Raw genomic sequence first — 25,798 nt, 5'->3', positions numbered from 1 at the left:
ATTCAATTTATTATTGATAGTCTTATGTCATACCACTGTGCCTTTAGAGACATATTCTAAAAATGCATAACAGGTTCATATTATATAAACCGTCTGTGTTTTCTCTTAGAAACCACGTAATTCAAGTGAGGACTTCAAAATTAATCAGAACTTTGTCATTAAAATGTGACTAATTTATCTCGACTTAAAGTTTTTGTTCCTTTTTATTTTTGATGGGCATAGGATTACCTGAATTATTTTTGGTTGCTTTTATAAATGAAAGGATGCTGTAGATATTTATTTAATGAAAAAATAAGATCAAAAGTGCTTATGTTACAGGATTTCTTTTAGCTCCGTGTCCACAGTTCTTGGTCATGCCACTATGAAAAATCAAGGAGTAGACCAGAGGAAGAGTGGTGGGCAGCAAAGCAACATTTATTGAGCTATTGAGGCATAGTACAAAGCTCCTGAAAAGGGAGGGACTTGAGAGGGTTGTAACCTGGAGTGTCTACATCTAGGGATTTTTATGGACTTGCCAGTGGGCTGTTTTAACCTGGTTAACCGAGATGGGTCTTTCATCCAATCAGGTTTTTGTCATCTATCATGGGGGGGTGGGGAACATTGGAGGACTCCTTTTAAGGGTGGTTTCCACTTGGGGGAGCTTGGGGCTTGCTCCTGCCTGCCTTCCTTTCAACTGTTGTTCATTACTTACACCGGATACTCTTTTTTTTTTTTTTTTTTTTTTAAAGATTTTATTTATTTATTTGACAGAGAGAAATTACAAGTACACTGAGAGGCAGGCAGAGAGAGAGAGAAGGAAGCAGGCTCCCTGCTGAGCAGAGAGCCCGATGCGGGATTCGATCCCAGGACCCTGAGATCATGACCCGAGCCGAAGGCAGCGGCTTAACCCACTGAGCCACCCAGGCGCCCCACTTACACCGGATACTCTTAGTACTCTACCAAAAGTAACTTGGCAGTCTTGATATGTTCAGACTTATAAAAATTAAGAAGTTACTATAATATTTTATGGTAGAGAATTTTTCAGTGACAAATTTTGTATTATGAAATATAAAACATACTTATCCCATTCTGCATAATCCCTCGGAATTTTCTTTTTAGGTCGTCTGCTATTAGAATATTTTTCCTGAGAGAATAAAAGAATATTTTATGAGACATATTTAAGATTAGTAGGTTTTATGATAAATACAGTGTGAAGGATTGAATTAAGATATACTAACTGAGTGGATAAGAAAAATAGGTCCTCTTGAAGTTATAACAATTCAAGTACTGTAACTATTAACATATAGCACATTAAAAAGGATTTTAAATCGGTAGTTAATTCTGGGAGCAATCTACTGGACTTTAAGTATGTATGTAAGATTTAAAAACCCACATGTATGAAATGTGATTTTTTAGCAATTTTCTTATAATAAAAACATAACCAACTATCATCCATTCTTTTAAAACCTAGGTATTGGAGGGATGCCTGCGTGGGTCAGTTGGTTAAGGTCTGCTTTTGGCTCAGGTCCTGACCCCAGAGTTCTGGAGGTGAGTCCCACATTGGATTCCATGGTCAGTGGGAAGCCACTACTCCCTCTGCCTGCTGCTCCCACTGCTTGTGCTCTCTCTCTCTCAGACAAATAAATAAAATCTTACAACAAAAACAAAAAACAAACCCAAGCCATTGGAGAAATAAGAATAACTACTTTGCTGTATTGGAGATATTTTGTTTGCAACAAAAGACACCCGACTTGGACTAATCCTATTTAAAAAGAATAAACTAGGACACCCAGGTGGCTCAGTCCATTAAGCATCTGCCTTCAGCTCAGATCATGATTCCAGGGTCCTGGGATCAAGTCCCGAATTGGGCTCCTTTCTCACTGGCAAGCCCGTTTCTCTCTGCCTCCTCTTCCTGCCACTCTGCCTGCCTGTGTGCTCACTCTCTCTCTGACAAATAAATAAAATCTTAAAAAAAAAAAAAAAAAACTATTGGCTTACATAACCAAATTGATGAAATTACAGGTGTACTACTAGCTAAAGGATTGTATACTCTCTCTCCCCAGCTCTCCCACTCTCCCCCTGTCCCTAGTGTCTGCTTCTTTCTGCCCACAGATATCACTTTCTCCCCACTGGCTACTTGCTTTTCCCATATAGTAGGCACAGTGGCCACAGGCAGTACAGGATTCTAACCTCACAGGCCTCCCAACCAGAAAGAAGGAGAGTGACTCTTCTCTCCACCTTTAGTTAGAGAAATCTCGGGAAGGACTCGGCATTCCCTAGCTTGGGTCATGCGCCCGTCCCTGACCAAGCACTAGCTTGGTGCTATTCATTGGCCCAGCCTAGGTTGCAGGCCCACTCCAAGCACTTGTGGAAAATGGGAGGAAAGCAAACAAGAGCCATAATGTTCATCAACAGTTTCTTAAATGGTTTCTTAAAAGTCAGTCACAATCTGAAACCAGTTTGAATGGGTTGTTTACTCATGCACAATTTTGTAACACTGGGTGTGGTCATCCAAAGTTACACAGATCTTCCAAACACACATATATTTCATTATACAATTTAAAAGTATTATCCATTAATATCTTTTTTTTAAAGATTTTATTTATTTGAGAGAGAGAGAGATCACAAATAGGCAGAGAGGCAGAGAGAGAGAGGGGAAGCAGGTTCTGTGCTGAGCAGAGAGCCTGACGTGGGGCTCAATCCCAGGACGCTGAGACCATGACCTGAGCCGAAGGCAGAGGCTTAACCCACTGAGCTACCGAGGTGCCCCTTCATTAATATCTTCATCAAACTCATCAGAAGAGTCTTTAAGTATCCCCTTTAGGGGAAACTTTTTGTTACAAGCAGGTATTTAAGAGCCGCAGAAGAACATGAAATACTCTTAAATTGTGATGAAAAGCTCAGATTTTCTCACTGGGAAAAGACACTGCCAGTTGTTTTCCTTAAAATGACAGGCCCACTTCATTCATTTTCAATACAACGTTTGTCAAAAACCCAAGTCTGAATAACTATAATTTGTCTGTCAGTCGCTCTTTCCGGTTAAACCTGTTCTGGGAAAGAGCTGACTTCAGCTGACAACTCATTTACACGAGTCTTGCCTCTCGAAATAAGTGCCAGGTTTTACCTCACAGTCAAGTGCTTTTTGAATACTTCTGTCACACAGAATATTAGAAAGAGGTGTCCTCAAGACTCAAGACTTAACAATACGTTAAATACGTTTTAAATAAAAACGTTTTAAATACGTTTTAAATAAAAACGTTTTAAATACGTTTTATTGTTTCATCAAAGACATTTTTAAGTCAGATTGGAGTTTTTTGACTATAAATAGGGAGCCGTGGAGAAAACAGCGACTACCAGCCCAGTTTGGCGCCACTCACTGCCTTGATTCATGCTAAGGCCCGACAGCTTCACCCTCAATACAAATGTCAATGCAGTGAAAAGAACAAAGCAGTAGCATTATTTTTAAAAATAGCATTGACTTTCCAGACCCTCTGGAAGGATCTCTGGGAGAACCAGGGCCCATAAATTATGCTTTGGGAATCACTGTACCACTATTCTCTCTATCCCATGGAACTATAACCTCCTGTTATATATTCAGGGCACAGACTTAACAAAAAATGGGTGTTCAATAAATAGAAATATATTGATGACAGATAGTGACATCCTTTTTGAGGATTACAGTGTACCTCATTTACATGAGCAATTCTTAATGGGGAGGAAAAAGATGCAGGAAGGTAAATTATTAGCGAGTAGTGTAATGAGGAGCTATGGATTTTATTTTTAAATAAAACTGAGTATTCAAAGAAGAAATGAAAATAAAAAGAGTAAGTTAGCCCAGAATGAAGAGACTTGAATAGGCAATCTTTCAGAAATGATAGGAATAAAAGAAAAAAGTAGGGCAGAGGGAACGGAATGTGGGGTCCACATGAAAGGCCAGAGGCTCCCAATGCCCAGGACACAATGGGTAGATTCTGGAACAACAGGGTCAGGTAGATCTTCTGGCCAGAAGCTCAGTTTTAACTTGAAGTTAAGTATAAATGGACCTGGGACTCCCAACAGGTCCCTTCTCTATGGAACCCATGGGTAAAAAAGGAAAGGTCTACATGACAAAATAGGGATCAGCCACAGAGAAATCGTCATAAGGGGCTGGAATAATATGCAGTAAACAGAGGAATGACATCTTCAGCAGATTCAGAGTATCTGTTTAATACTTTAAATCCCGAGTTCATCAAGTAATAAACTATTTCTTCTACATCTTCACTGGACAGACAAAAGTATTCCCTGAAATTCTTTCCAACTGAATTGGATCTTTTTTTTTTTTTTTTAAAGATTTTATTTATTTATTTCACAGACAGAGATCACAAGTAGACAGAGAGTCAGGTGGGTGGGGGGCGGCAGGCTCCCCGCCGAGCAGAGAGCTCAGTGCAGGGCTCAATCCCAGGACCCTGGGATCATGACCCGAGCCGAAGGCAGAGGTGTTAACCCACTGAGCCATCCACATGCCCCCACTAAATTGAATCTTATGTGCTCATCAAAACTGGTCAGAGAAGAACAGAAGTCATAACAAAAGAAAAAATGAGAAAAGGCAGTGAGCCCAAGAAGCAAGCCTTCAAAGGGAAATGCGGTTTCATCTGGATCTCCAAGTGATGAAACACGCCTCCTGGAGAAGACAACAGCATGCGGTCAGTTTCAAGATAATCCCCAGCTCTCGAAGGACATCACACTGTGGTTATTCTGATTAAACATTAGCTCTCTTAGCCAAAAACAATCTTCTGCCCCCCCCACACCTCACCCCAAAACAGCCTACCTTACTAACATGAACACAGCTGTTTGAACCACGAACTGGAGGCAAATGATCTTCCATTGCTGGAGATGCTTCAGTTTCATGAAAGTGCATTTTATTTTCGTCTTTTTTAATTTCCGAAACCCAACTCTGAGAAGCAGGAGAAAGAAGAAGATAAACATACAGTTTGAAGTAATTAACCAAGTGTTAGAATTATACATTATCATCATTTCCTATGGGTCCATATTTTGGGTGACAATTTGGTCATGGATTCTACCTGAGATGCCCTTCTACTATGCTTTTAAATTGTGGTAAAATACACAAAACAAAATTGATTATCTTCACCACTTTCAAATGTGCAATTCAGTAAAATTATGCATATCTGTGCTGCCCTTCCTTCTTCTATTATTTTGCAAGTTTACTCTCAACCCTTCCAACAAGCTTTCCCTGAACTGCCTGGTTGGGCTAGAAATGTTCCTCCTCCATGTTTTAACAGAGATTTAAAATAATCCATGTACTATTCATCTCTCTCACATTTCTGTAAGTTCCATGAGGGTAGAACCTATGTCTTAGTCTCCTCTTTGTGATTCAGGAACCTAGCACAGTGTCTGGCACATAATAGGTTCATAATCATGTTTATTAAACTGCATTGTCACAGGTTCTAGGAACAAATTGAGTGAGAGACTTGTTACCTGTGAAATTCTATTATTGTTATTCAGCAGCTATACGGTGAAGGTCTCATTAAATTAGGCGCCATGATACAGCACTAAACTATACTATCTGTCCTAATTGTGCAGGAGGCAGGGGAACAAAATGGGAGCACAGAGGTGAAAGAAGGAGAAAGAACAGAAAAACAGTAAGAGGAGAAAGGTAAAAAGGAAGAGGAGCCATTACAGAGGAGGACAAAGAGTAAGAAAGAGAATGGGGGCAGAGGGAGAAGTGGCAGGGAAAAGCATGAAAGAAAGGGAGAAGAGGCGAAGTCAAGAGGTAACTGAAAAAGAATATGCAACTGGGAAAAAAGCAGCTTCTGCAACTAAAACTATGCTGTTACTCCCCAGACAATAAAGTCAAAGAATTCTGGACACAAACTGTCATTTTAACTTGTAGATTAATTACCAGGTTTCCAATTTCAAGTCAGTAAATAACAAAATGAGAAAGCAGAAAGTTTATTTTTTTAAAGATTTTACTAATTTATATATTTGACAGAGAGAAAGAGAGAGAGACAGTGTACAAGCAGGGGGAGCAGTACAGGGGAGGGAGAAGCAGGCTCCCTGCTGAGCGAGGAGCCTGATGCAGGGACTCAATCCCAGGGTAATAGAATCAGTCCCACACCGGGCTCTCTGATCAGCAGGGAGCCTGCTTCCTCCTCTCTCTCTGCCTGCCTCTCTGCCTACTTGTGAACTCTCTCTCTCCTGTCAAATAAATAAATAAAATCTTAAAAAAAAAAAACTGTCTTCAAATGTTTTCAAATGTAATACATTAATAAAGTAAATTAATATATTAATAAAGCAAAGTAAAACAAAAAATTGTTGCTCCAGGGACACCTGGGTGGCTCTGTCGGTTAAGCCACTGTCTCGGCTCAGGTCATGATCCCGGGGTCCTGGGATCGAGTCCCACATCGGGCTCCTTGTCCAGCAGGGAGCCTGCTTCTCTCTCTGCCTCTGCCTGCCACTCTGTCTGCCTGTGCTCTCTCTCTGACAATAAATAAATTAAAAAAACAAACAAACAAACAAAAAACCCCTGTTGCTCCAGAATCTGTTTTAAGAAGTTATTTCTTGGGGCACCTGGATGGCTCAGTCGTTAGGTGTCTGCCTTTGGTTCAGGTCATGATCCCGTGGTCCTGGGATCGAGCCCCACATTGGGCTCCCTGCTCGACGGAGGGGAAGCCTGCTTCCCCCCTCCTACTCCCCCTGCTTGTGTTCCCTTTCTCACTCTGTCTCTGCCAAATAAATAAATAAAAATCTTTTTTAAAAAGGTTATTAAGCAAAATGAAACCACAAAAGAACTCATAAAATATAGGTAAATATGCATCTGGTGGAGAGGAAGCTTTCTCAAGTATAAATGCAAGAAAACATAAGGGATAAAATCAAGGGAAAAAGTTTTTTTTTAATGAATAAACATGAAAAACACCACACACAAGATTTAAAAGACTAATGACAAAGGAAAATTTAGAATATATGCAACAGAACTATTACTCATAAATAAGGAACACATGGACAGAAAAATCAATAAAGGGACCTCTCCTCCTGGTCCTGACGGAGTAATAGGGACTGGATCTGCCATCCTGCTTAAACTCTAGAAAACTGGATAAATATATGAAACTGTGGTTTTCAGACATCGGACAACAGGTAGCACGGGAAAATGATCCTTGAAAGAAAGGAAACAAAGGAGGGATTGGGACCTGCACTGGCCCCAATTTACTGCCCATAATTTCCAGGCTATAGAACAGGGAACAGAAACCCAAACAGCCCTGTGGTCTCACTGAATTCAAAAGAACACAGCTCAGGCTTCAGGGAGGCAAAGATTACAAGGATCTGGGATGCAAAATATCCAAGAGGAGGGAGCCAGAGAGAGAACTCTAAGGAGGACCTAAGCAGCACTGTATCTGTTACGGAAATGTAATTAAGCGTCAAAACATTTCTTACAATGAAAAGGTGAGGCCCAGATGGCATCAGTGGTGAATTCCGGAAAATATTTAAGGAAGAAATAATACCAATCACACACAAACTTTCCTAGAAAATTTAAGAAGAGAGAGCACTTCCCAATTCATATTCTATGCTGCCAGCATTACCCCATTACTCAAACCAGACATTACAAGAAAACTACAGGCTAATATCTCTCATGGTTGTATACACAAAAAATCCTTCATAAAATTGTAGCAAATTAAGTCCAGCAATATATAAAAAAGATACAGCACGACTAACTAGAGTTTATCCTCGTAACTAGAGTTTATCCTCGAAGGCAAGCTGGTATAGCATTTGAAAACAGAGTACATAATTTACCTTATTAATGACTACAAAGGAAATCTTATATTCCTCTCAATAAATGCAGGAAAAGCACTTCATAAAACTCTATACCCATTCATGTAAAAATTCTCATCAAACAAGGAATAGAAGGGACACTGCTCCACTTTATAAAGGGTCATGTCATAAAATCTAAAGTATTTACCTTAATAGCGAATGGCTGGGGGCACCTGGGTGGCTCAGTGGGTTACGCCTCTGTTTTCGGCTCAGGTCATAATCTCAGGGTCCTGGGATGGAGCTACATTGGGCTCTCTGCTCAGTGAGGACCCTGCTTCCCCCCCTCTCTCTGCCAGTCTCTCTGCCTACCTGTCATCTCTCTCAGTCAAATAAATAAATAAAATCTTTTTAAAAAAATTAGTTAAAAAAAGAAAACCCAGGGGCGCCTGGGTGGCTCAGTGGGTTAAAGCCTCTGCCTTCGGCTCAGGTCATGATCCCGGTGTCCTGGGATCGAGCCCCGCATCGGGCTCTCTGCTCAGTGGGGAGCCTGCTTCCTCCTCTCTCTCTGCCTGCCTCTCTTCCTACTTGTGATCTGTCTGTCAAGTAAATAAATAAAATCTTTAAAAAAAAAATAAAACCCAATAAATCTACAAAAAAGCTACTAGAACTAATTTGTAAATTTAAGAAGATCACAGGATACAAGGTCAATATAAAAGATCAATTAGATAACTATAGACTTGCAATATACAAATAAAAATTGAAATTAAACTTCCACTGATATGAGGTATTTAGATTAGCCAAACTTATGAAACAGAAAGTAGAATGGTGGTTGCTAGGAGCTGAGGGGAGGGAGAAATGGAGAACTATTGTTTAATGAGTGTAGAGTTTCAGCTCTATAAGATAAAAAAAAAAGTTCTGGAGATTGGTTGCACAATGATATGAATATAACACTAATGAATTGCACACTTTTTATTATATTCAGAGATTTTTAGTTATATTGACATTATTATATTCAGAGATTTTTGTCAATATAACACTAATGAACTCTACACTTAAAAATGGCTTAGATGGGGTGCCTGGGTGGCTCAGTGGGTTAAAGCCTGTGCCTTCAGCTCTGGTCATGATCCCAGGGTCCTGGGATCAAGCCCCACATCAGGCTCTCTGCTCAGCCGGGAGCCTGCTTCCCTTCCTCACTCTCTGCCTGCTTCTCTGACTTCTTGTGATCTCTGTCTTTCAAATAAATAAATAAAATCTTAAAAAAAAAAATGGCTAAAATGAATGCAAGCTGGTGCAACCACTCTGGAAAACAACATGGATGTTCCTCAAAAAGTTGAAAATAGAGGTACCCTATGACCCAGCAATTGCACTACTGGGTATTTACCCTAAAGATACAAACGTAGGGATCGGAAGGGGCACGTGCACCCAAATGTTTACTGCAGCAATGTCCACAATAGCCAAACTATGGAAAGAACCTAGATGTCCATCAACAGATGAATGGATAAAGAAGATGTGGTATATATACAATGGAATACTATGCAGCCATCAAAAGAAATGAAATCTTGCCATTTGCAACGACGTGGATGGAACTAGAGGGTTTTTTTTTTTTTAAAGATTTTATTTATTAATTTGACAGAGAGAAATCACAAGTAGACGGAGAGGCAGCCAGAGAGAGAGAGAGGGAAGCAGGCTCTCTGCCGAGCAGAGAGCCCGATGCGGGACTCGATCCCAGGACCCTGAGATCATGACCTGAGCCGAAGGCAGCGGCTTAACCCACTGAGCCACCCAGGCGCCCCGGAACTAGAGGGTATTATGCTTAGCGAAATAAGTCAATCAGAGAAGATCTCTGATTGAGATCATATGATCTCCCTGAAATGAGAAAGTAGAGATGCAATGTGGGGGATTGGGAAGTAGGAAAAAGAATAAATGAAACAAGATGGGATCAGAGGGAGACAAACCATAAGGGACTCTTAATATCACAAAAAATTGAGGGGGGGCTGGGGGAAGGGGGTAGGGAGAGGGTGGTTGGGTTATGGACATCAGGAAGAGTATGTGGTATGGTGAGTGCTGTGAAGTGTGTAAACCTGGCGATTCACAGACCTGTACCCCTGGGGCTAATAATACATTATATGTTTATTTTAAAAATTTAAAAATTTTTTAAATGGCTAAGATGGTAAATTTTATGTGATATGTATTTTACCACACCAAAAATAAATACATACATACATACATAAAATTTCATAGTTAGGGTGACTCAGAATGAGCAAAAATAAATGAAATTAAAAAACATTAACTTTTACAATAGCATAAAATAATACTAAATACTTAGGAATAAATTAAACAAAAAATATGCAAGAACTGCACACTGAAAATTACAAGACACTGGCACAAAAAACTACAGAAGACTTAAATGAACAGAAAACATACAAAAGTCCATGAATCAGAAATTTCACTATCGTAAAGATGTCAGTTATTTTGAAATTGATCCATAAATTCAACACAATCCCAACCCAAAGACAAGCAAGTTATTTTGTAACAACTATCAAGCAAAGGACCTAGAATAGCCAAAACAACTATGAAAAAGGGAAACAAAGTTGGAGGACTTTTTCGATCTGATTTTAAGACTTAACCATAATCAAGAGAATGAGGTACTAGACGAAAAGACAGACATTTAGATTAACAAAAGAGAATAGAGAGTCCAGAAATAGATCCATCTATACATGGCCAATTGATTTTTGATGATTATACCAATAAGTTCAATGGGGAAAGGATAATCTTTCATTAAGTGGTACCTGAAACCTTGGATATCTATATTATATGTGTGTGTGTACCCCAAAATTAAAACAGATCCTAGACCTAAATGTAAGAGTTAAAATTAGAAACTTCCTAAATCATACGAATAAACCTGGGGATCTGGGATTAGACAAAGGCTTCCCAAATAGGACACACAGCACACACTGTGAAAGAAAAATTGATTTCATCAAAATTTAACACCTTTATTCTTCCAAAGTCACTGTAAAAAAAAATGAAAAGGCAATCCCCAAAATATTTTTTGCAAAAATATTTGCAAAAGATGTATCTAATGAAAGACATGTATGAAAGACATGTATTTTACAACTCAATAAGAACAAAATACTCCAAATTTTTTTTAATGGGCCAAGTATTTAAAGACTTCTCACAAAAGAGGATATATGGAAGGGAAATAAGCACATGAAAAGACACTCAGCAAAGTTAGTCATTAGAGAAACGGCTATTAAAGCCATGATGAGATACCACTGCATACCCAACAGAACAGCTGAAATTAACAAAACTGGCAGTACTTAGTGTGAACCAAGATGCAGAGCAACAAGAATTTTTATCCATTACTGGCAGGAATGCCATTTTGTTCATCAACTGGTAAGTGGATAAACTGAGATATCCATACAATTCACTACTACTCAGCAATTAAAAGAAACAAACTATGGACATGCAACAACAATGACACATCTCAAAAGCATGATGCTAAGTGAAAGAAAACACAAAAAGACCATATACCGTCTGACTGTATTTATAGAAAAGTCTCAAAAACACAAACCCATAATGGTAGAAAGCAGTTCGGGGTTACCAGGGACCAGGATGTGGGGTCAGCACTGACTGCACAAGGGCATAAGGAAAATTTTCAGAGTAATATAAATGTTTTAGAGCACAGATAGGTGTCAAAACTCAGTGAAATGTAGGCCATTAAATTTTTATTTGAATGTAAATTATGCTTCAATAAAGCAGATTAAAAGAAATCACTGAAGATACAGGCCATTAACAAAAGAAATTCAACTTATGAACAAAAAAATTTAATATTGTAGGGCATCTGGGTGGCTCAGAGGGTTGAGCCTCTGCCTTTGATTCGGGTCATGATCTCGGGGTCCTGGGATCGAGCCCCAAGTCGGGCTCTCTGTTCAGTGGGGAGCCTGCTTTCCCCCCTGTCTCTGCCTGCCCCTCTTCCTACTTGGGCTCTTTCTCTGTCAAATAAATAAAATCTTAAAAAGAAAAAATTAATCAAACAAATACATAAGCTTTTCAATTATTTAATTGATTAAAAAATGATTATAGAGGGTGCCTGGGTAGCTCAGTGGGTTAAAGCCTCTGCTTTCGGCTCAGGTCATGATCCCGGTGTCCTGGGATCGAGCCCCACATTGGGCTCCCTGCTTGGTGGGGGAGCCTGCTTCCCCCCCTCCCCACCCCCACCCCCCGCCTGCCTCTCTGCCTACTTGTGATCTCTGTGAAATAAATAAATAAAATCTTTTAAAAAAAATAATTATAGGGTGGCTTAATCAGGTGAGTGTCTTCCTTCAGCTCAGGTCATGATCCCACCATCCTGAGATGGAGCCCTGCATTGGGCTTCCTGCTCAGCCCAGAATCTGCTTCTCCCTCTTCCTCTCCAACCCCCAACCCCGACTCATGTTTGTGCATGCAGGCATGCACACTCTCTCTCGAATAAATAAAACCTTTAAAATGATTATAGTATCCAATGAAGAATACCTTAAATGGGTACTCCTATATATTGCTGGTGAAAAGAGAACAAAGGTACAACTTTTCTGAGAACATGGTACTGTATTTCAACAGCTTCTGAATTATTCACATCCTTTGATCAAGCAACTTAACTTCCATTAATTTATGCCGAGGAAATAACCAGTGTGGTATAAAAGAAATTACGAACCATTATGTTTGTATAGCACAATTTATTTATTTATTTTTTTTTTTTTTTAAAGATTTTATTTATTTATTTGACAGAGCGAAATCACAAGTAGATGGAGAGGCAGGCAGAGAGAGAGAGAGAGGGAAGCAGGCTCCCTGCTGAGCAGAGAGCCCGATGCGGGACTCGATCCCAGGACTCTGAGATCATGACCTGAGCCGAAGGCAGCGGCTTAACCCACTGAGCCACCCAGGCGCCCTGTATAGCACAATTTATAAAAGCTGAGCGAATTACCTTTCTTTGATAGGAAAGTCATTTAAAATATGCACGTGAAAAAAAAAATAAAATAAAATAAAATATGCACGTGGATGTCCGGACACAAACATACACATTCATATTATTCTAGGTTTGAGAAGGAACCAATACTACCTAAGTGATTACCACTAAAAGCCCTTCACTGACAAAAAGGAAAGAAGCCTGGGATTTTAGAAAAGTGAAGGAGACACAGATACAACATGAGAATGTCACAAAAACCAGGGTCACTCTATACCTTTATATCGCCGTCAATTTTTTCCCATTCTTCTGCTGTAAAACTGGCCGCTGTTGCTGCAGGTTTATCTTTCCTCAAAGCTCTACTTTCAGGAGCCAAGCCTTTAAGACGATTTTCACAGAATTCCGTAAGTTCAGGATAATATCCTTCCTCACCAGACCTTTAAAAAAATTCAGAACTTTGGAGTCACCACTTTCTTTAGAGCCCATGGAGCAGAGGGGCTCTGCGGAGCTGTCCAGGGCTGCCCCTGCACTGGGAGGGAGGCTGGGCTGTGTGGGGGCGTCCCACTTCCCTTCCTCAACCAGCACAACCTTCATTTTTAGCCGTTAATTTATGGAGTGATGCAGTGAAGGAAAAAATGGAGCTCCAAAAACACCAGCTTCCATCACACACTTTGGAAAGTTGAGTAAATGACATTTTCTCTCCTTTAACATGTGTTCATTTTGTTACACAAGGTAATTTTTAACTTATAAATGAAAATTCAATATTAGAGACAGGCGGAAAGTGAGACTGGATGTTCTTCCCAAGGAGGAGTTTGTGGCTCCTTTTTTCCCCACAAAGGGATAGGAAGAAAATGGTAGAGGAGTGGTTCAGAACAGCAAGCCTCCAAATTCAACCACTCAAGGAACAGAATTCGTTCCTAGAGAGTTGTGAGGAGAACTCTGTTCTTTGTTTTTGAAGGAAAATCAATCTTTTCCCCTTCTGTTATAGATCTGTTTACCTTTAAATTCTTAGAAAAATAGAAAAAAAAATCCCATTTTCAAATAAATTTTTCTTAAAAATAAATTCTGGGGATGGCTGGGTGGCTCAGTTGGTTAAACGTGTGCCTTCGACTCAGGTCATGGTCCTAAGGTCCTGGGATGGAGTCCCATGGCCGGCTCCCTGCTCAGCGGGGACCTGTATCTCCCTCTCCCTCTGCCCTCCACTTTTGATCTCTCTCACTCTCTAGCTCAAATAAATAAAATCTCTTTTTAAAAAAGATTTTATTTATTTATTTGACAGACAGAGATCACAAGTAGGCAGAGAGGCAGGCAGAGAGAGAGGAGGAAGCAGACTCCCTGTTGCGCAAAGAGCCCGATGTGGGGCTCCATCCCAGGACCTGGGATCATGACCTGAGCTGAAGGTAGAGGCATTAACCCACTGAGCCACCCAGGTGCCCCAATAAATAAAACCTTTAAAAATAAGTAAATTCTGAATCAATACTATATAAGTGAATTAAGTTCTTCACAGAATTTCTTAGAACCAACAGTGTGGGGCTTGCAAACTCTTCCATCACATAAACTGCTCATTTTCTTTACCAGTTGGCCACACATAAAAGAAAATGTTTTTCTACTGCTGAGAAAAGGAAAAAGAAAAATACGTGTCTCACTCTCCGTTTCAGAAATGAGGAGGTTGTAACATCGACTGTGTCTGGGCACCAGCGGGGATGCTGAGGGAGGACAGGAGGCTGAAGGTGATGAGAGAGAAAAAGGAGAGGACACAGTGATGAGGAAGGGGGTCAGAGGGAAGGAAACAGAGAACCACCATCAAACAGAAGGAGCACTACTGATGCCGGGGGAGGAGGGATTCATGCTCCACAAGGGCTTTCACAGTAACAGGCTACTCTCCAAATGAAAACCCCTCAGGACACCCCAAATGGGGGGTACCCGCTGGGGGGCCCCAGACCAGTGCTGCCTGAAGTGGGCTCCCTTGGCCATCTGCATGTCAGTCAGCCAGGCACTTGTTAAAAAACGAGTGGGCCCTGGGAATGGGACCCTCAAATCTGCATTTTAAACAACCATATAAAGTTTGACAATCACCACCGTGGGGCCCTTACCCCGAGAAGGTCAGGATTCCCTGCTTTCTGGTCCCACCTCCAGGCCTCCCCACCAGCTCTCAGGAAGTCACCATCCTGGTTGGCAGGTGGTACAGGGTGGTGGGAGTACCAAAGATCTTTATCAACTGTAGCATGGTGAGTTAATCTTATTTCCTAATGGCTACTCTCATGGCTACTTTATCTTTTCTAGGAAATGTGGAGGAAGCAAGAAAAAAAATGTCCTCTTGCATACTGATGAGCCTTAAGCGGCAAGCTTAAGAGAACCTGGAAGTAGACCTAGCCAGGACCTTCTAAACTAACCACGGGATCAAAACAACTATTTTGGAACCTAACGTGGGGAAAACAAAACAAAACAAAAACCTCAACAATCTCAATGTGTGAAAATGTTCTGTAACATTTCTAAGAGTACCAGTTTTCAGAATGCAACAATGTAATTGGCATACTGAAACATAAAAGGATTTTTGAATGCTTACCTGAGCACATAAAGAATTTTTTCCAAGTGTTTAACATCTGAACATTTTTCAATATACTTAAAATCCAAATGTTCTACAGGAATTTTAAATGTTTTTGTTGTTCCAAAGCCCCATAATGATGGATAATCGTTGGTAGTCATGGCTGAAATGTAGTATAGGAAAATAGTTATGAAACAAATATGTATAGTAATACTTAAAACTAAATAATAGGAAGCATCTAGGCATTTCTATAACATTTACTTTTTTTTTCTATGTAAAAGGAGGTGTGTTTTCTCTAAGGAAGAAGTCTACACATTTTTAACTCTCTCTCCTTGATAAAAACAGTTATCAGTCATGGAACTAAATTACTAAGTATCATACTTAGATTACCTCAATCTCCACTTAAGCAAAATTGAAACACAAAGCACATTGTGGTACTACAGAATAGGAAAACACTTTTCCTCTACTCATTTATGTTCAGTGTCTGAGACTCCCCAGTTAAACTGATAAAAACACATTAACAGGAGAAAAATGTTTATTTCATACACTTAACGCATGGAGGGGCAGGGCTTCATAGAAAAATGAAAACCCAAAGAAACCTCTAGGTTTGGGAGCCTATATACCGTTTTAAAAAAGGGTGGTAAGTTGTGGATAAGTGATTAGACAAAGGAAAAGGGGGGTTGGCTTTTAGGAGAAGGTAAATATATGGGAGAAACTAATGAAAGATAATGGTTTCCTTATTAAGATTTGTTTTTGCAGCCTTATCCCAGTTCTGTGTACTATGATGTGGATTGTTCTCCTCCTGGTAGGAGAGAAGGGGAAGAGGGGACACCTTTACAAAGGGAAATTTATGCCCTGCTATTAAGCAGAAAGGGAGAGGGTGAGAATTCTTCCTGTTGTTTGTTTTCAGTTTGATATATCCTTATGCCTAAATGGCTTATTTGGGGATGGCATATTCTGATCCCCTTAGGTGCTCAAACTGCCTTTTAAGATAGCTTTCAATGTTGATTTCAATGACTTCTGCTTCAGCAGTTTGTTCACACCCCAAACATGCTGTGATTCAGCACAAACATAAATAATATCCTTTGTCTTTTTTTTTTTTTTTAATTTTATTTATTTATCAGAGAGAGAGAGGGGAAGAGAGAGAGCACAGGCAGACAGAATGGCAGGCAGAGGCAGAGGGAGAAGCAGGCTCCCTGCTGAGCAGAGCCCGATATGGGACTCGATCCCAGGACGCTGGGATCATGACCTGAGCTGAAGGCAGCTGCTTTACCAACTGAGCCACCCAGGTGTCCCAATATCCTTTGTCTTTTATATCACCCTCTTTGTCATTCCCTGCAACCCACTCCAGCAAGACACTGAGCCCATACCTTTCTCATAACATATATTTTAATTATGTATTTTTGTCTTCCCTTCTAGATTGTGAGATCTCACTTTATTCATTGTCATATATTCAGGGCTAACAAAGTAGTGCCTTATACCCTTAAGAAACACTTGCTGGGGGCGCCTGGGTGGCTCAGTCAGGTAAATCCTCTGCCTTCAGCTCAGGTCATGATCCCAGGGTCCTGGGATGGAGCCCTGCATCGGGCTCTCTGCTCAGTGCAAAGCCTGCTTCCCTTCCTTTCTCTCTGCCTGCCTCTGCCTACTTGTGATCTTTGTCTGTCAAATAAATAAATAAAATCTTTAAAAGAAAAAAAAAAAAAAGAAACACTTGCTGGAGTGAATTGGAAATAAGAGGGCCTCAGACTGTTTCGCTTTAGTGATGCTGCTAACGATGATGGTAGTAACACCACTGACAGATAATTACACAGTTCTTAATGTGTGCTGGGCATCACCCTAAGAATTTTACATGTATTACTTCATTTAATCTTTCCACTACTATATCATGTAGGTTTTATTTTAAGCAGAGAGCAGTAATAAGAGTTACCAGTTATGGAGCTAAATTATTGTGTGCCATGGATTATTATCTCACATAATCTTCAAACCTCTCATGACGGGAATTAATAATTACTCCCATTTTACAAAAAGGGAAATGTTTGTGCTTTAAGTAACTTGCTCAAGGTCATATAATTATTAAGTAGTGACTGAGGATTTGAATCTCAGGAGGAAACTGCAGAGCCCACACACTTAGCCATCATACCCAGACTTTTCAAATTATGGGCGGCAACCCCTGAAATGAGTGAGCTGCAATTAGCATTGTTTTTTAATGAGATATACTCTAGAACAGCAACACAAAAATCTGACTACTTCACATACTGTGAATACTGTTTTGTAAAAACTTTTATGTCGTGTCTATACAAACAAATGACAAATGTGTGAATATAAATGCACATATTGCAAAATATATTTCTCATCATGAGTCACTGTCAAAAGTGTTTCAAAAACCACTGCAGTAAAACGTATTGGGTTATAAATTTTAAAACAAGAAGTAGCAATGGGCCTAATTGACCAAAAGTATTTCCTTCAGCATGTCACTCTCTGGGATTCAGTCATACATCAGATTTCTGCAAAAAAAAAAAAAAAAAAAAAGAGAGAGAGAGAGAAGGATTGGTGTCAGCTTCTCCTCCATATTCCTGCTAGCTTTAACTGGGCATAGAACACAGAAGACATCAGCTTTCAGATGAGATCCAGTGAAGAAATGAGATTGTGGTTTTCATGCTATACTGGCAGGGCCCAGAATGATAAATGATACAATCATTACAAGGATAGACTTAAGAGTAGAAACTATGGAAAGCAACATGAAGAACTTTTAAATTACTGATGCTGCCCAGAACAGAATGGGTTGCACTAGAATTTTTCTAAAGAGTTGGCGGATCTTTGATGGAAGAACTTAAGCATCCAATGGGATTAAAATAGATGATCTCGAATTTGTCTTGCAACCTCTGAGATTACAAGAATTGAATAAAATACAGTGAAAAACATTTTAAATGAGAGCCATCTCTTATCTAAGCAAATGAATTTCATTCTGCACACGGTTTTAACATTTCTCTGAAAATGCTTTTTGAGACTTCCATGTTTGTTTTGCTTTTCCTGGTAAGATGCACATTTCAAGACTACTAAATGTTAACTTTCAAGTTCTAAAAAACGAGTCATACAACAGTTCATTTGCTCACGTTAGAACCCTCCCACGTCCGGTTGGAATTTCTTTGATTAGGAAAAGCTTTGATTCTAGTTGGATTTAATCTCTTCTCGGTCATCCTGATCCACATCCATTTCCCATATTCCCTAATCGGCTGACAGAAACACCTCCATCGGAAAATGAGATGGTTAATTAACACGAAGACCTGTTTTCCTCCACTAGGGAACTTTCTATCCAGCAACCACAGGGTCGAGCGCCCCCTGCAGGCCGAAATCGAAAGGAAATGGTTCCCTTTGCCCTAGCAACGGTTTCTGTGTACAGCACCGCCGGGAGCGGCTGGGGGGTTGGGGGGTTGGGTGCGGCCGCGAACCCAGAGTTCTACAGTCAACCCAACTGTCGGGGGGCACTTTGGGACCCTCTGAAATTGCTCCCCACTCCCCAGCTTTGGTCTCCAGGACTGGTCGCCGTCGGCGGACCCCGGCAACCCCCATGTTGCGACCCTGTCCCAACATCCGCTACCCTCTGCCGCAGTAAACTAAAGCCCCCCGTTTATTCATCCCAGAACCCGCTCCCTCAGTCGATTCCGACCGTGCATTTGCTTTTCGGGGCCCGCCTTTCACCCCAGTTCCGAAGGGAACTGCGACGGAAGATGTAACTTACTCCTGGCCGGCAGGTACTCACCTGGTTCGTAGACGCCACGCAGAGGATGCCGCCCGGGCACAATTTACCACCCGAGCCGCAGGTGCGCAGCTGGGGGCGTGTCGCCCCGCCTGAGCCCCCACCCGCCGGAGGCCGACCGCCGGGGGCGGGACCAGAGCCTCTGCGGATGATTGGCTGGCCTCGACCAGCTACCTCGCCGATAGGCCTCACAGCCCAGCCTCTTACACAGACGACCATTTAGGCCATGAAAGGAGTCCAAGTGGGAGAGGCCCCTTTCTCCTTAGCGTTCGTTTCCGATCGAGTTTAAACGCCGTTACTGTTCTGGATTGTTACACCGCCCGCAAGATAAATTGATAACTACTCCTATTTAATTATAGAACTATAATTAAACGTTCAGAGTATCTACAACGTGTTTCAGAAAGAGCAATCTGAAGAGTATGGAGGCAGCAAGCCTAGTAGCTGGGACACTAATCTTCAAACTAATTTTGCGTGGAAAATAATAATACAGCAATGGTGATAATAATTAACATTGATTAGGCTAAGAGTTTTTACGGATTCATTTTATTTTGCAACTAACCTGTGAGGTAAGTGCTATTATTTCCTGCCTACCTTATAAATGAGGAAAGTGTACCCTGGTGAAGTCACACACTGTTAACAAAGGACACTGGATATTTGAAACCAAAGCCTTTCACCGAAGTCTGTACTGTTTACTGGGCTCTTAAAATATTAGCCAAGCCATCACTAAGTCCCATTAGCTCAACTTCAAAATGTTATCTTACGCCAGCCACTACTTAGTCCCTCTATTGCTATCGCTCTGGTCTGCCATAATCGTTATCCTGAACTACTGTAGGTGGTCCTTAACTGGCTTCCCCATCCATCCATCCCTACGTTACCCATTCTCACAGAACAGCTCAAGTAATCTTGTCTTAAATCGTGTTATACTCCTGTTTACTCCCATCATGAGACCATAAATAAGCAGGCCTCTGCCTACCTCAAAGTTGGAGTCACATGGGCTTCATTCTAAAGTGGGAACAAGGCAAGCTTGCTTTTTTCACCCCTGAGACATTACACTGGCTATTTCCTCAATTTCAGGAATGCTCCTTCCCCTTGTCTTACTATGTCAGGCTCCTTCTCATCCTTCAGCCTTCTGCTCAAATAACCACTCCCTCCTAATTTTCTACACAGAACTTATTCTAGGAAGTGTGGAGATGTCCACACATTTGTGTATGAGGAGGAAACTTGTTTTTACATATTCTCAGCTTATACCCTTCTCGACTTATAGTCTTATGAATGGCTTTTTTTTTTTTTAAAGATTTCTAAGTAATATCTACACCCAACATGGAACTTGAATTCACAACCATTGAGGATCAAGAGTTGCACGCTCTACTGTCTGAGCTAGGCAGACACTCCTGAGACTATTTTTTGTTTGTTTGTTTTGTCTTTTGTGGGGTTTTTTGGAGAGAGACAAACACAGGGTGGGGTGGGGTGAGATGTGCAGAGGGAGGAGAGAGAGAACTCTCACCTCACAACCCTGGGTTCACGACCTGAGCCAAAATCAAGAATCCAATGCTTAACTGACTACGCCAACAAGGAGCCCCAAGACTGGCCATTTCTGATTTCAGCTACTGTTTTCACATTTTTCACAACTTTAATCTCTGAAGATTAACTTCAGAGCCACAAAGCACCATAATGACCATCATAAATTCCTCCACATTGACCATGAAGCTTACATTAAGTGAACTGGCTAGTCACTGAGAAGCAGGGCTGGATTTGATTCAATTTCCATGCTTTCCTTATGGACATGCATGTCCATAGTCATTGGTAAACATTTTAAGCAGGGGACAAGTTACGTGTTAACTTTAAGCTCAGATTTACTGATATTTATACTTAAACAAGACTATTTGAAAGTCGTTCTTTTTTTTAAAGATCTGCTGTTATTTGTTTTTGAAAGAGAGAAAGGAGGGGAGGGACAGAGGGAGAGCGCCTCTGTGCTCAGTGCAGAGCTTGACACTGGGCTTGATCCCACAACCCTGAGATCATGACCTGAACTGAAACTAAGAGTTGGATGCTTAACTAACTATGCCACCAAGGCACCCCCCAAATCTTTTAAAGCAATTTTATATCTATTTTACCTTTTTTCCCATTAAAATTGTCCAGGTAGGCAAGAGGTAAAATCACTTCCATTTTTATAGATGAAAGGGACACAAAGAAGTGACTGGTTGAAATGCTGGTCTTGAGTTCCAGTGGTAATACTTTTTCCACTAAACCACTGTCTAGTTAACCAAATAATAATATTCAATTAAACTAATGATACATAAAAGACCTATGATAAAATCAAAACAGCTAAGAGCAATATGTCATCCCAAGTGTTAGGATTTGTTTAGGGGACTGTCATATTTATTGGGACTCTTTTGTCTGAAAAAGACAAGGTCAAGAAGAAACAGAGCAGAATTACAGAAGTTTGAAAGGTATGGCTAAAGGAAAACCGGGACCTAGGAAGCACTCTGAAAAATCTGAGCATGGTAGTACTTTGTATAGCACTTAAAACATTTATAGAACTTAGTATTCAAGGATGGTAATAGAAATACAGGTGCTTTTTAAAAATGGCACAGTTAATTTTTTGAATGTCAGAGATACACACAGCTATTAGTGAAGGTGGAATATACCTATCTTCAAAATGAATGTTAGGTGACATCCCATAATGATGGAATCCTGGAACAGATGGGAGGATGAGTATGGGAGTATCCATATCCCTAAGATCAGGGCAAAACTTTTAAACATTTATCCATAGGCCAGTGTAAACCAGTCCCTATACATATATTTTTATGTACCCTGAAGGCAGAATTTTTTACCTTCCTGATTACACCTCAGAAACTGCACTAGCCTTAATAATCTGCTTCATCCACTTTACTGCGAGTTGATTTTTCCTTACAGATGCAACCATTAAAGTTTCTCTCCCCTCACCCAAGACTCAAACTACAGTCAAGCCTTATATACAAATACAGAAGGCCTACATCAAGTAAAAATGAAAAATTTAACTCAAAATAATGCATGCATGCTAAGTACATCGGTATACTCAATACAAAATGATACCGGAGAGTTTACAAAGTTGGTGATGTAAAACAATAGTTTCCAAGGAACTTACTTAATCAGACCTTCACAGGGCCCTAGAAAACATTTTTAACAAGGCCCCCAAAAGATTCTAGGCCTTAATTAGAAGTGTGGTTTAGGGAAGCACTTTATAAACTTTCACTCTGTGTCAGATCACATATAAATAAAAGTTATAAATCACGTAATTTTTTAAAAAAACTTTATTTATTTATTTATTTAACAGAGAGAAAGAGAGGGAATATAAGCAGGGGTAATGGGAATGGGAGAAGCAGGCTTCCCACTGAGCAGAGAGTCTGATGTGGGGCTCTATCCCAGGACCCTGGGATCGTGACCTGAGCAGAAGCCAGACTGAGCCATCCAGGTGGCCATAAATCACGTAACTGAACAAAAACTTCTTTATAGAAACTATCAAATAAATATCTACATACAAGATGGTTTTTAAAATGAAATGCTATTTGTATTCATAAAGATATATACACTAATCAAAAGCTATATAACATTAATAGCAAATCCAAGTACAAATGAAGATAATCCTCCAAATTCCATATTTCATCGAGCATCAAAAACCACCACTGTATTAAAATGAGTTAAGGACAAAAAAAATTTAAAAATTGTATGAAGGATTTAACACTTCCAAGTCACTTTTTCTTTGCAATCAGCTAGTTATTTAATCTACAGTGTATAGTAGATTGGAACTCAGTATTTACTATGATATTTGGAAATGAAAAGAAAAAAAAAAGACTTCAATTTCTATTAGTCCCCTTTCAATGACACAAAAGACTAATGCACCAAAAAAACACTAAAGCAATGTTATCAAAGTAACTTAGCAGTTTAAAAAATATTTTAATTGTACTATTAATTACCACGTAATAATGTACTTTGTCTTGTGGCTAATTTGTAAACCTTACTTTATCCATTAAGTAGCATTCATACACAGTATTTGTATTTATTTCTCTGTATAATTTAGTTTGTCCATAAACTCAAAACCAAGGAGTATAAGTAAAATTCGGATCCTGTAAAACAGACTTATGAGAACTAAAATCAACTAATATTCAGATATTTAATATATGCCTCTACACTAAATTTTTATTATGAACATAAAAATTAAATGATTATGAAAATCCTAATCAAGCCCCTTTTTTGGTAGTTTAAGTTATTACCTTTTTTTAAACACCAGAAATTCGTGTTTGACTAACAACCCAAGCATTATTCTTCACGTCCACCTATTTCATATTTAGCAAGTTAAAAGGATACATCTTTTAGTCCTTTTCTTGTACATTATTCTGTATCCACATTCTCTGCATCTGATTGGATCCCTGGATTTTATTTCATTTTCTGTGTGACATTCTAAAAAAGAAAGCATGTTTATTCAGTGTCTAAAGGGCAAATAGGATAAAAAAGCAAATTATCTTAACTGTATTTTTCACCCAAAGCACTAAAATGTACTCAATCTTAAAAGTAAGGTGCTATGACCGTGCTGAAAAGAAAACCACAGGCCCCAAACAGCCTCATTTAGGTTAAGATGCCAAGTCAGTAAACCCAGTAAACCAAGGCTTAACACTTAACCTAACTGCAGTTTCAACCATGCAGAAATGTAACCTCTGACCAGTCACCATGGGAATTTGTCAACATTAGGGAATTTACTGCTTTTCTGTTCCTCCTCTTAGAAAGGCCATCTTACCTAAAACAATGGATTCTTTGCTAATAATTTCCTTTTTTCCACTCCTCTCTACCTTTAAAAACCTTTCTTTTTCTGTAGCCCTTTGGCGCTCCTATCTACTTGCTAGATAGGATGCTGCCCTATTCATGAATCCATTAAATAAGCCTATTCCACCTTTAAAATATACTCAGTTGAACTTTTATTATTTAACAACAATATACTAAGGAGGAAAGAAAAAAGAGTTATGGGCAGTGCACTTTTCTTGGACAGAAAATGAATTCTTAATGAGAGAACTTTTTTTTTTAAAACAGTTGATAGTATTCTGCTTTATAAAATTTAAAGATGAGAGACTCATTTAAGACAAAGTTAAATGTAATTACTTCAAAACTCTGAAGTAAAACACTCCTACTTGATGTAAGTTCTATTCTTACCTCCGCAGATATATATCATTGGCTGCTGCTTTGGAGGTTGGACGTCCTTCTGCGTGTCCATTGATAACCCCTGAAATCACAGACTCAGTATAAATACTGAGTATCTCAAAAGGGCTCCTCACAAATCCAACCAGGCCTCATTTTTCTCAGGAAAACCGAAAAAAGTCCCAATTCTTAACCTGTACTTTTTCAAACCCATGGGTAGAGCTAATGGACGAAAAACACAACGTACTGCGCACTTACCTCCCAACTGGACACAATAACTTTACACTTACTATTTCACTATAATCTTTACAACAATCCTAGGAGCGATTACTCTTACATTACAGATGAAGAAACCCAGCCTTGTAGAAGTCAACTTGCGCAGAGCTATTCAGCTATTACGAGGTAGGGGGACTGGGATCTGACGGCAAAGCTCGGTTTCGATTTAACCCCAAGTTCTACTTTTCCAAAATTCAGCGGAAGGCAATAAATTATATCCTTCAACACGGGAACGTGCGAACCGAAAATAAGGGGAGAATAACCCCCCAAAGCCAAACAGGGCAAAGGATTAATATCATCTACTCAATCCCCAGCTTCTCCCAATTCTAGTCTCATACCGGACCCTTTTAACCTTGAGGGTCTTAGCTGTTTGGGTTGAAATACTCACGTCTAAATACAACCCACCAACAACCTAACCACGCAGCCCGAAGAAACTCCGTATTCTAAAACTTCCGGCGGATTGTGGCTCCAGGTCGTGTCTCACCCAACTTCCGGCGCGGGCCTATGACGCTTCTAGTCCCCGCCCCTTCCGCCCCGGGCGTGGCAGGGAAACTCGGATTGTTGTATCGCTTGTACACAAGCGGTAAAGCCGAGAGTTTTGTGTGTTAGGCTCTGTAGGGAGGGGGTCCGTGTTTCGCCCCAGCTTATTTCGCTTTTCAGGATAGCAGAGCATTTCAGGAGGGAGTCTGCTCTTCTGACTAGTCAGCAGAAAGTAAACTTTTCCAGGAGGGCTGAGGGTTAGAAGAAAAAGCGAAATGACAGCTGCCCCTGGAATCCGAGGCTGACCGTTACTCGGAGGAACACGGAAGGAGCGACTCCATCATTGATTTTCGCATGAAAAAGCACTTTTCAGATTGTTTTTCCTTGGTACCTGTGCTGGGCCAGTGGAGCAGGCGCCCCCTATCCACATAATTTCATCTTTGCTTTTTGAAACTTTCGTAGGCTCCTGTAGTCCCTCTGACCTTCTCCTTTTACTTGTTTTAAAGGAAAGTATAGGGGCGCCTGGGTGGCCCAGTTGGTAGAGCTTCCATCTCTTGGTTTCGGCTCAGGTCGTGATCTCAGGGTCCTGCACGGATCCCAGCATCAGGCCCTGCACTCAGCATGGAGTCTGTGTGAGGTTCTCTCTTTCCCTCTGTCTCTCTCTCCCTCTCGCTCCTGCTGTCTCTCTCTCTAACATAAATTAAAAAAACAAAACAAAAAAACAAAACAAAAAAAACAAACAAAGGCGGTATGAAGGCAGCTACATAAATTAATTCCACTTAAAACTGAGGGATATTGGTAGCAGTCACTATCCATTGATTGACCTTTCCATCGCATGTATTCTTCCGTAGATGAAACAAAACGGTCTGCGCCGTGGAGGTGTGTTTTTTGAAAGATCAAAAAAAGTGAG

The 25,798-nt window shown here is 40.2% G+C and overlaps 2 protein-coding genes across 2 annotated transcripts in view; both read right to left on the bottom strand.

The window, feature by feature from the left end:
* Positions 1-19,052, bottom strand: part of SPAG1 (sperm associated antigen 1) — a 69,737-nt gene extending 50,685 nt beyond the window's left edge. The window contains exons 1-5 of the mRNA XM_059394929.1: positions 18,967-19,052; positions 15,228-15,369; positions 12,939-13,098; positions 4,787-4,912; positions 1,059-1,123 (exon numbers count right to left, since the gene is read on the bottom strand). Of these exons, the coding sequence (XP_059250912.1) occupies positions 1,059-1,123; positions 4,787-4,912; positions 12,939-13,098; positions 15,228-15,367 (491 nt within the window). The 5' untranslated portion in view covers positions 15,368-15,369; positions 18,967-19,052. The remainder of the gene's footprint in view (positions 1-1,058; positions 1,124-4,786; positions 4,913-12,938; positions 13,099-15,227; positions 15,370-18,966) is intronic.
* Positions 19,053-22,488: 3,436 nt separating this feature from the next.
* Positions 22,489-24,902, bottom strand: POLR2K (RNA polymerase II, I and III subunit K). The gene is made up of 4 exons (XM_059392926.1): positions 24,797-24,902; positions 24,148-24,217; positions 23,311-23,403; positions 22,489-22,628 (listed from the first exon to the last, which is right to left on the bottom strand). Exons 2-4 carry the CDS (start codon positions 24,206-24,208, stop codon positions 22,606-22,608), a joined length of 177 nt encoding a protein of 58 aa, XP_059248909.1. The 5' UTR covers positions 24,209-24,217; positions 24,797-24,902; the 3' UTR covers positions 22,489-22,605.
* Positions 24,903-25,798: the final 896 nt, after the last annotated feature.

This window comes from Mustela nigripes, chromosome 3 (genome assembly GCF_022355385.1).
Source record: "Mustela nigripes isolate SB6536 chromosome 3, MUSNIG.SB6536, whole genome shotgun sequence".
In the NCBI taxonomy this organism is placed as follows: domain Eukaryota; kingdom Metazoa; phylum Chordata; class Mammalia; order Carnivora; family Mustelidae; genus Mustela; species Mustela nigripes.
This window is presented reverse-complemented; position numbering and strand designations above follow the sequence as displayed.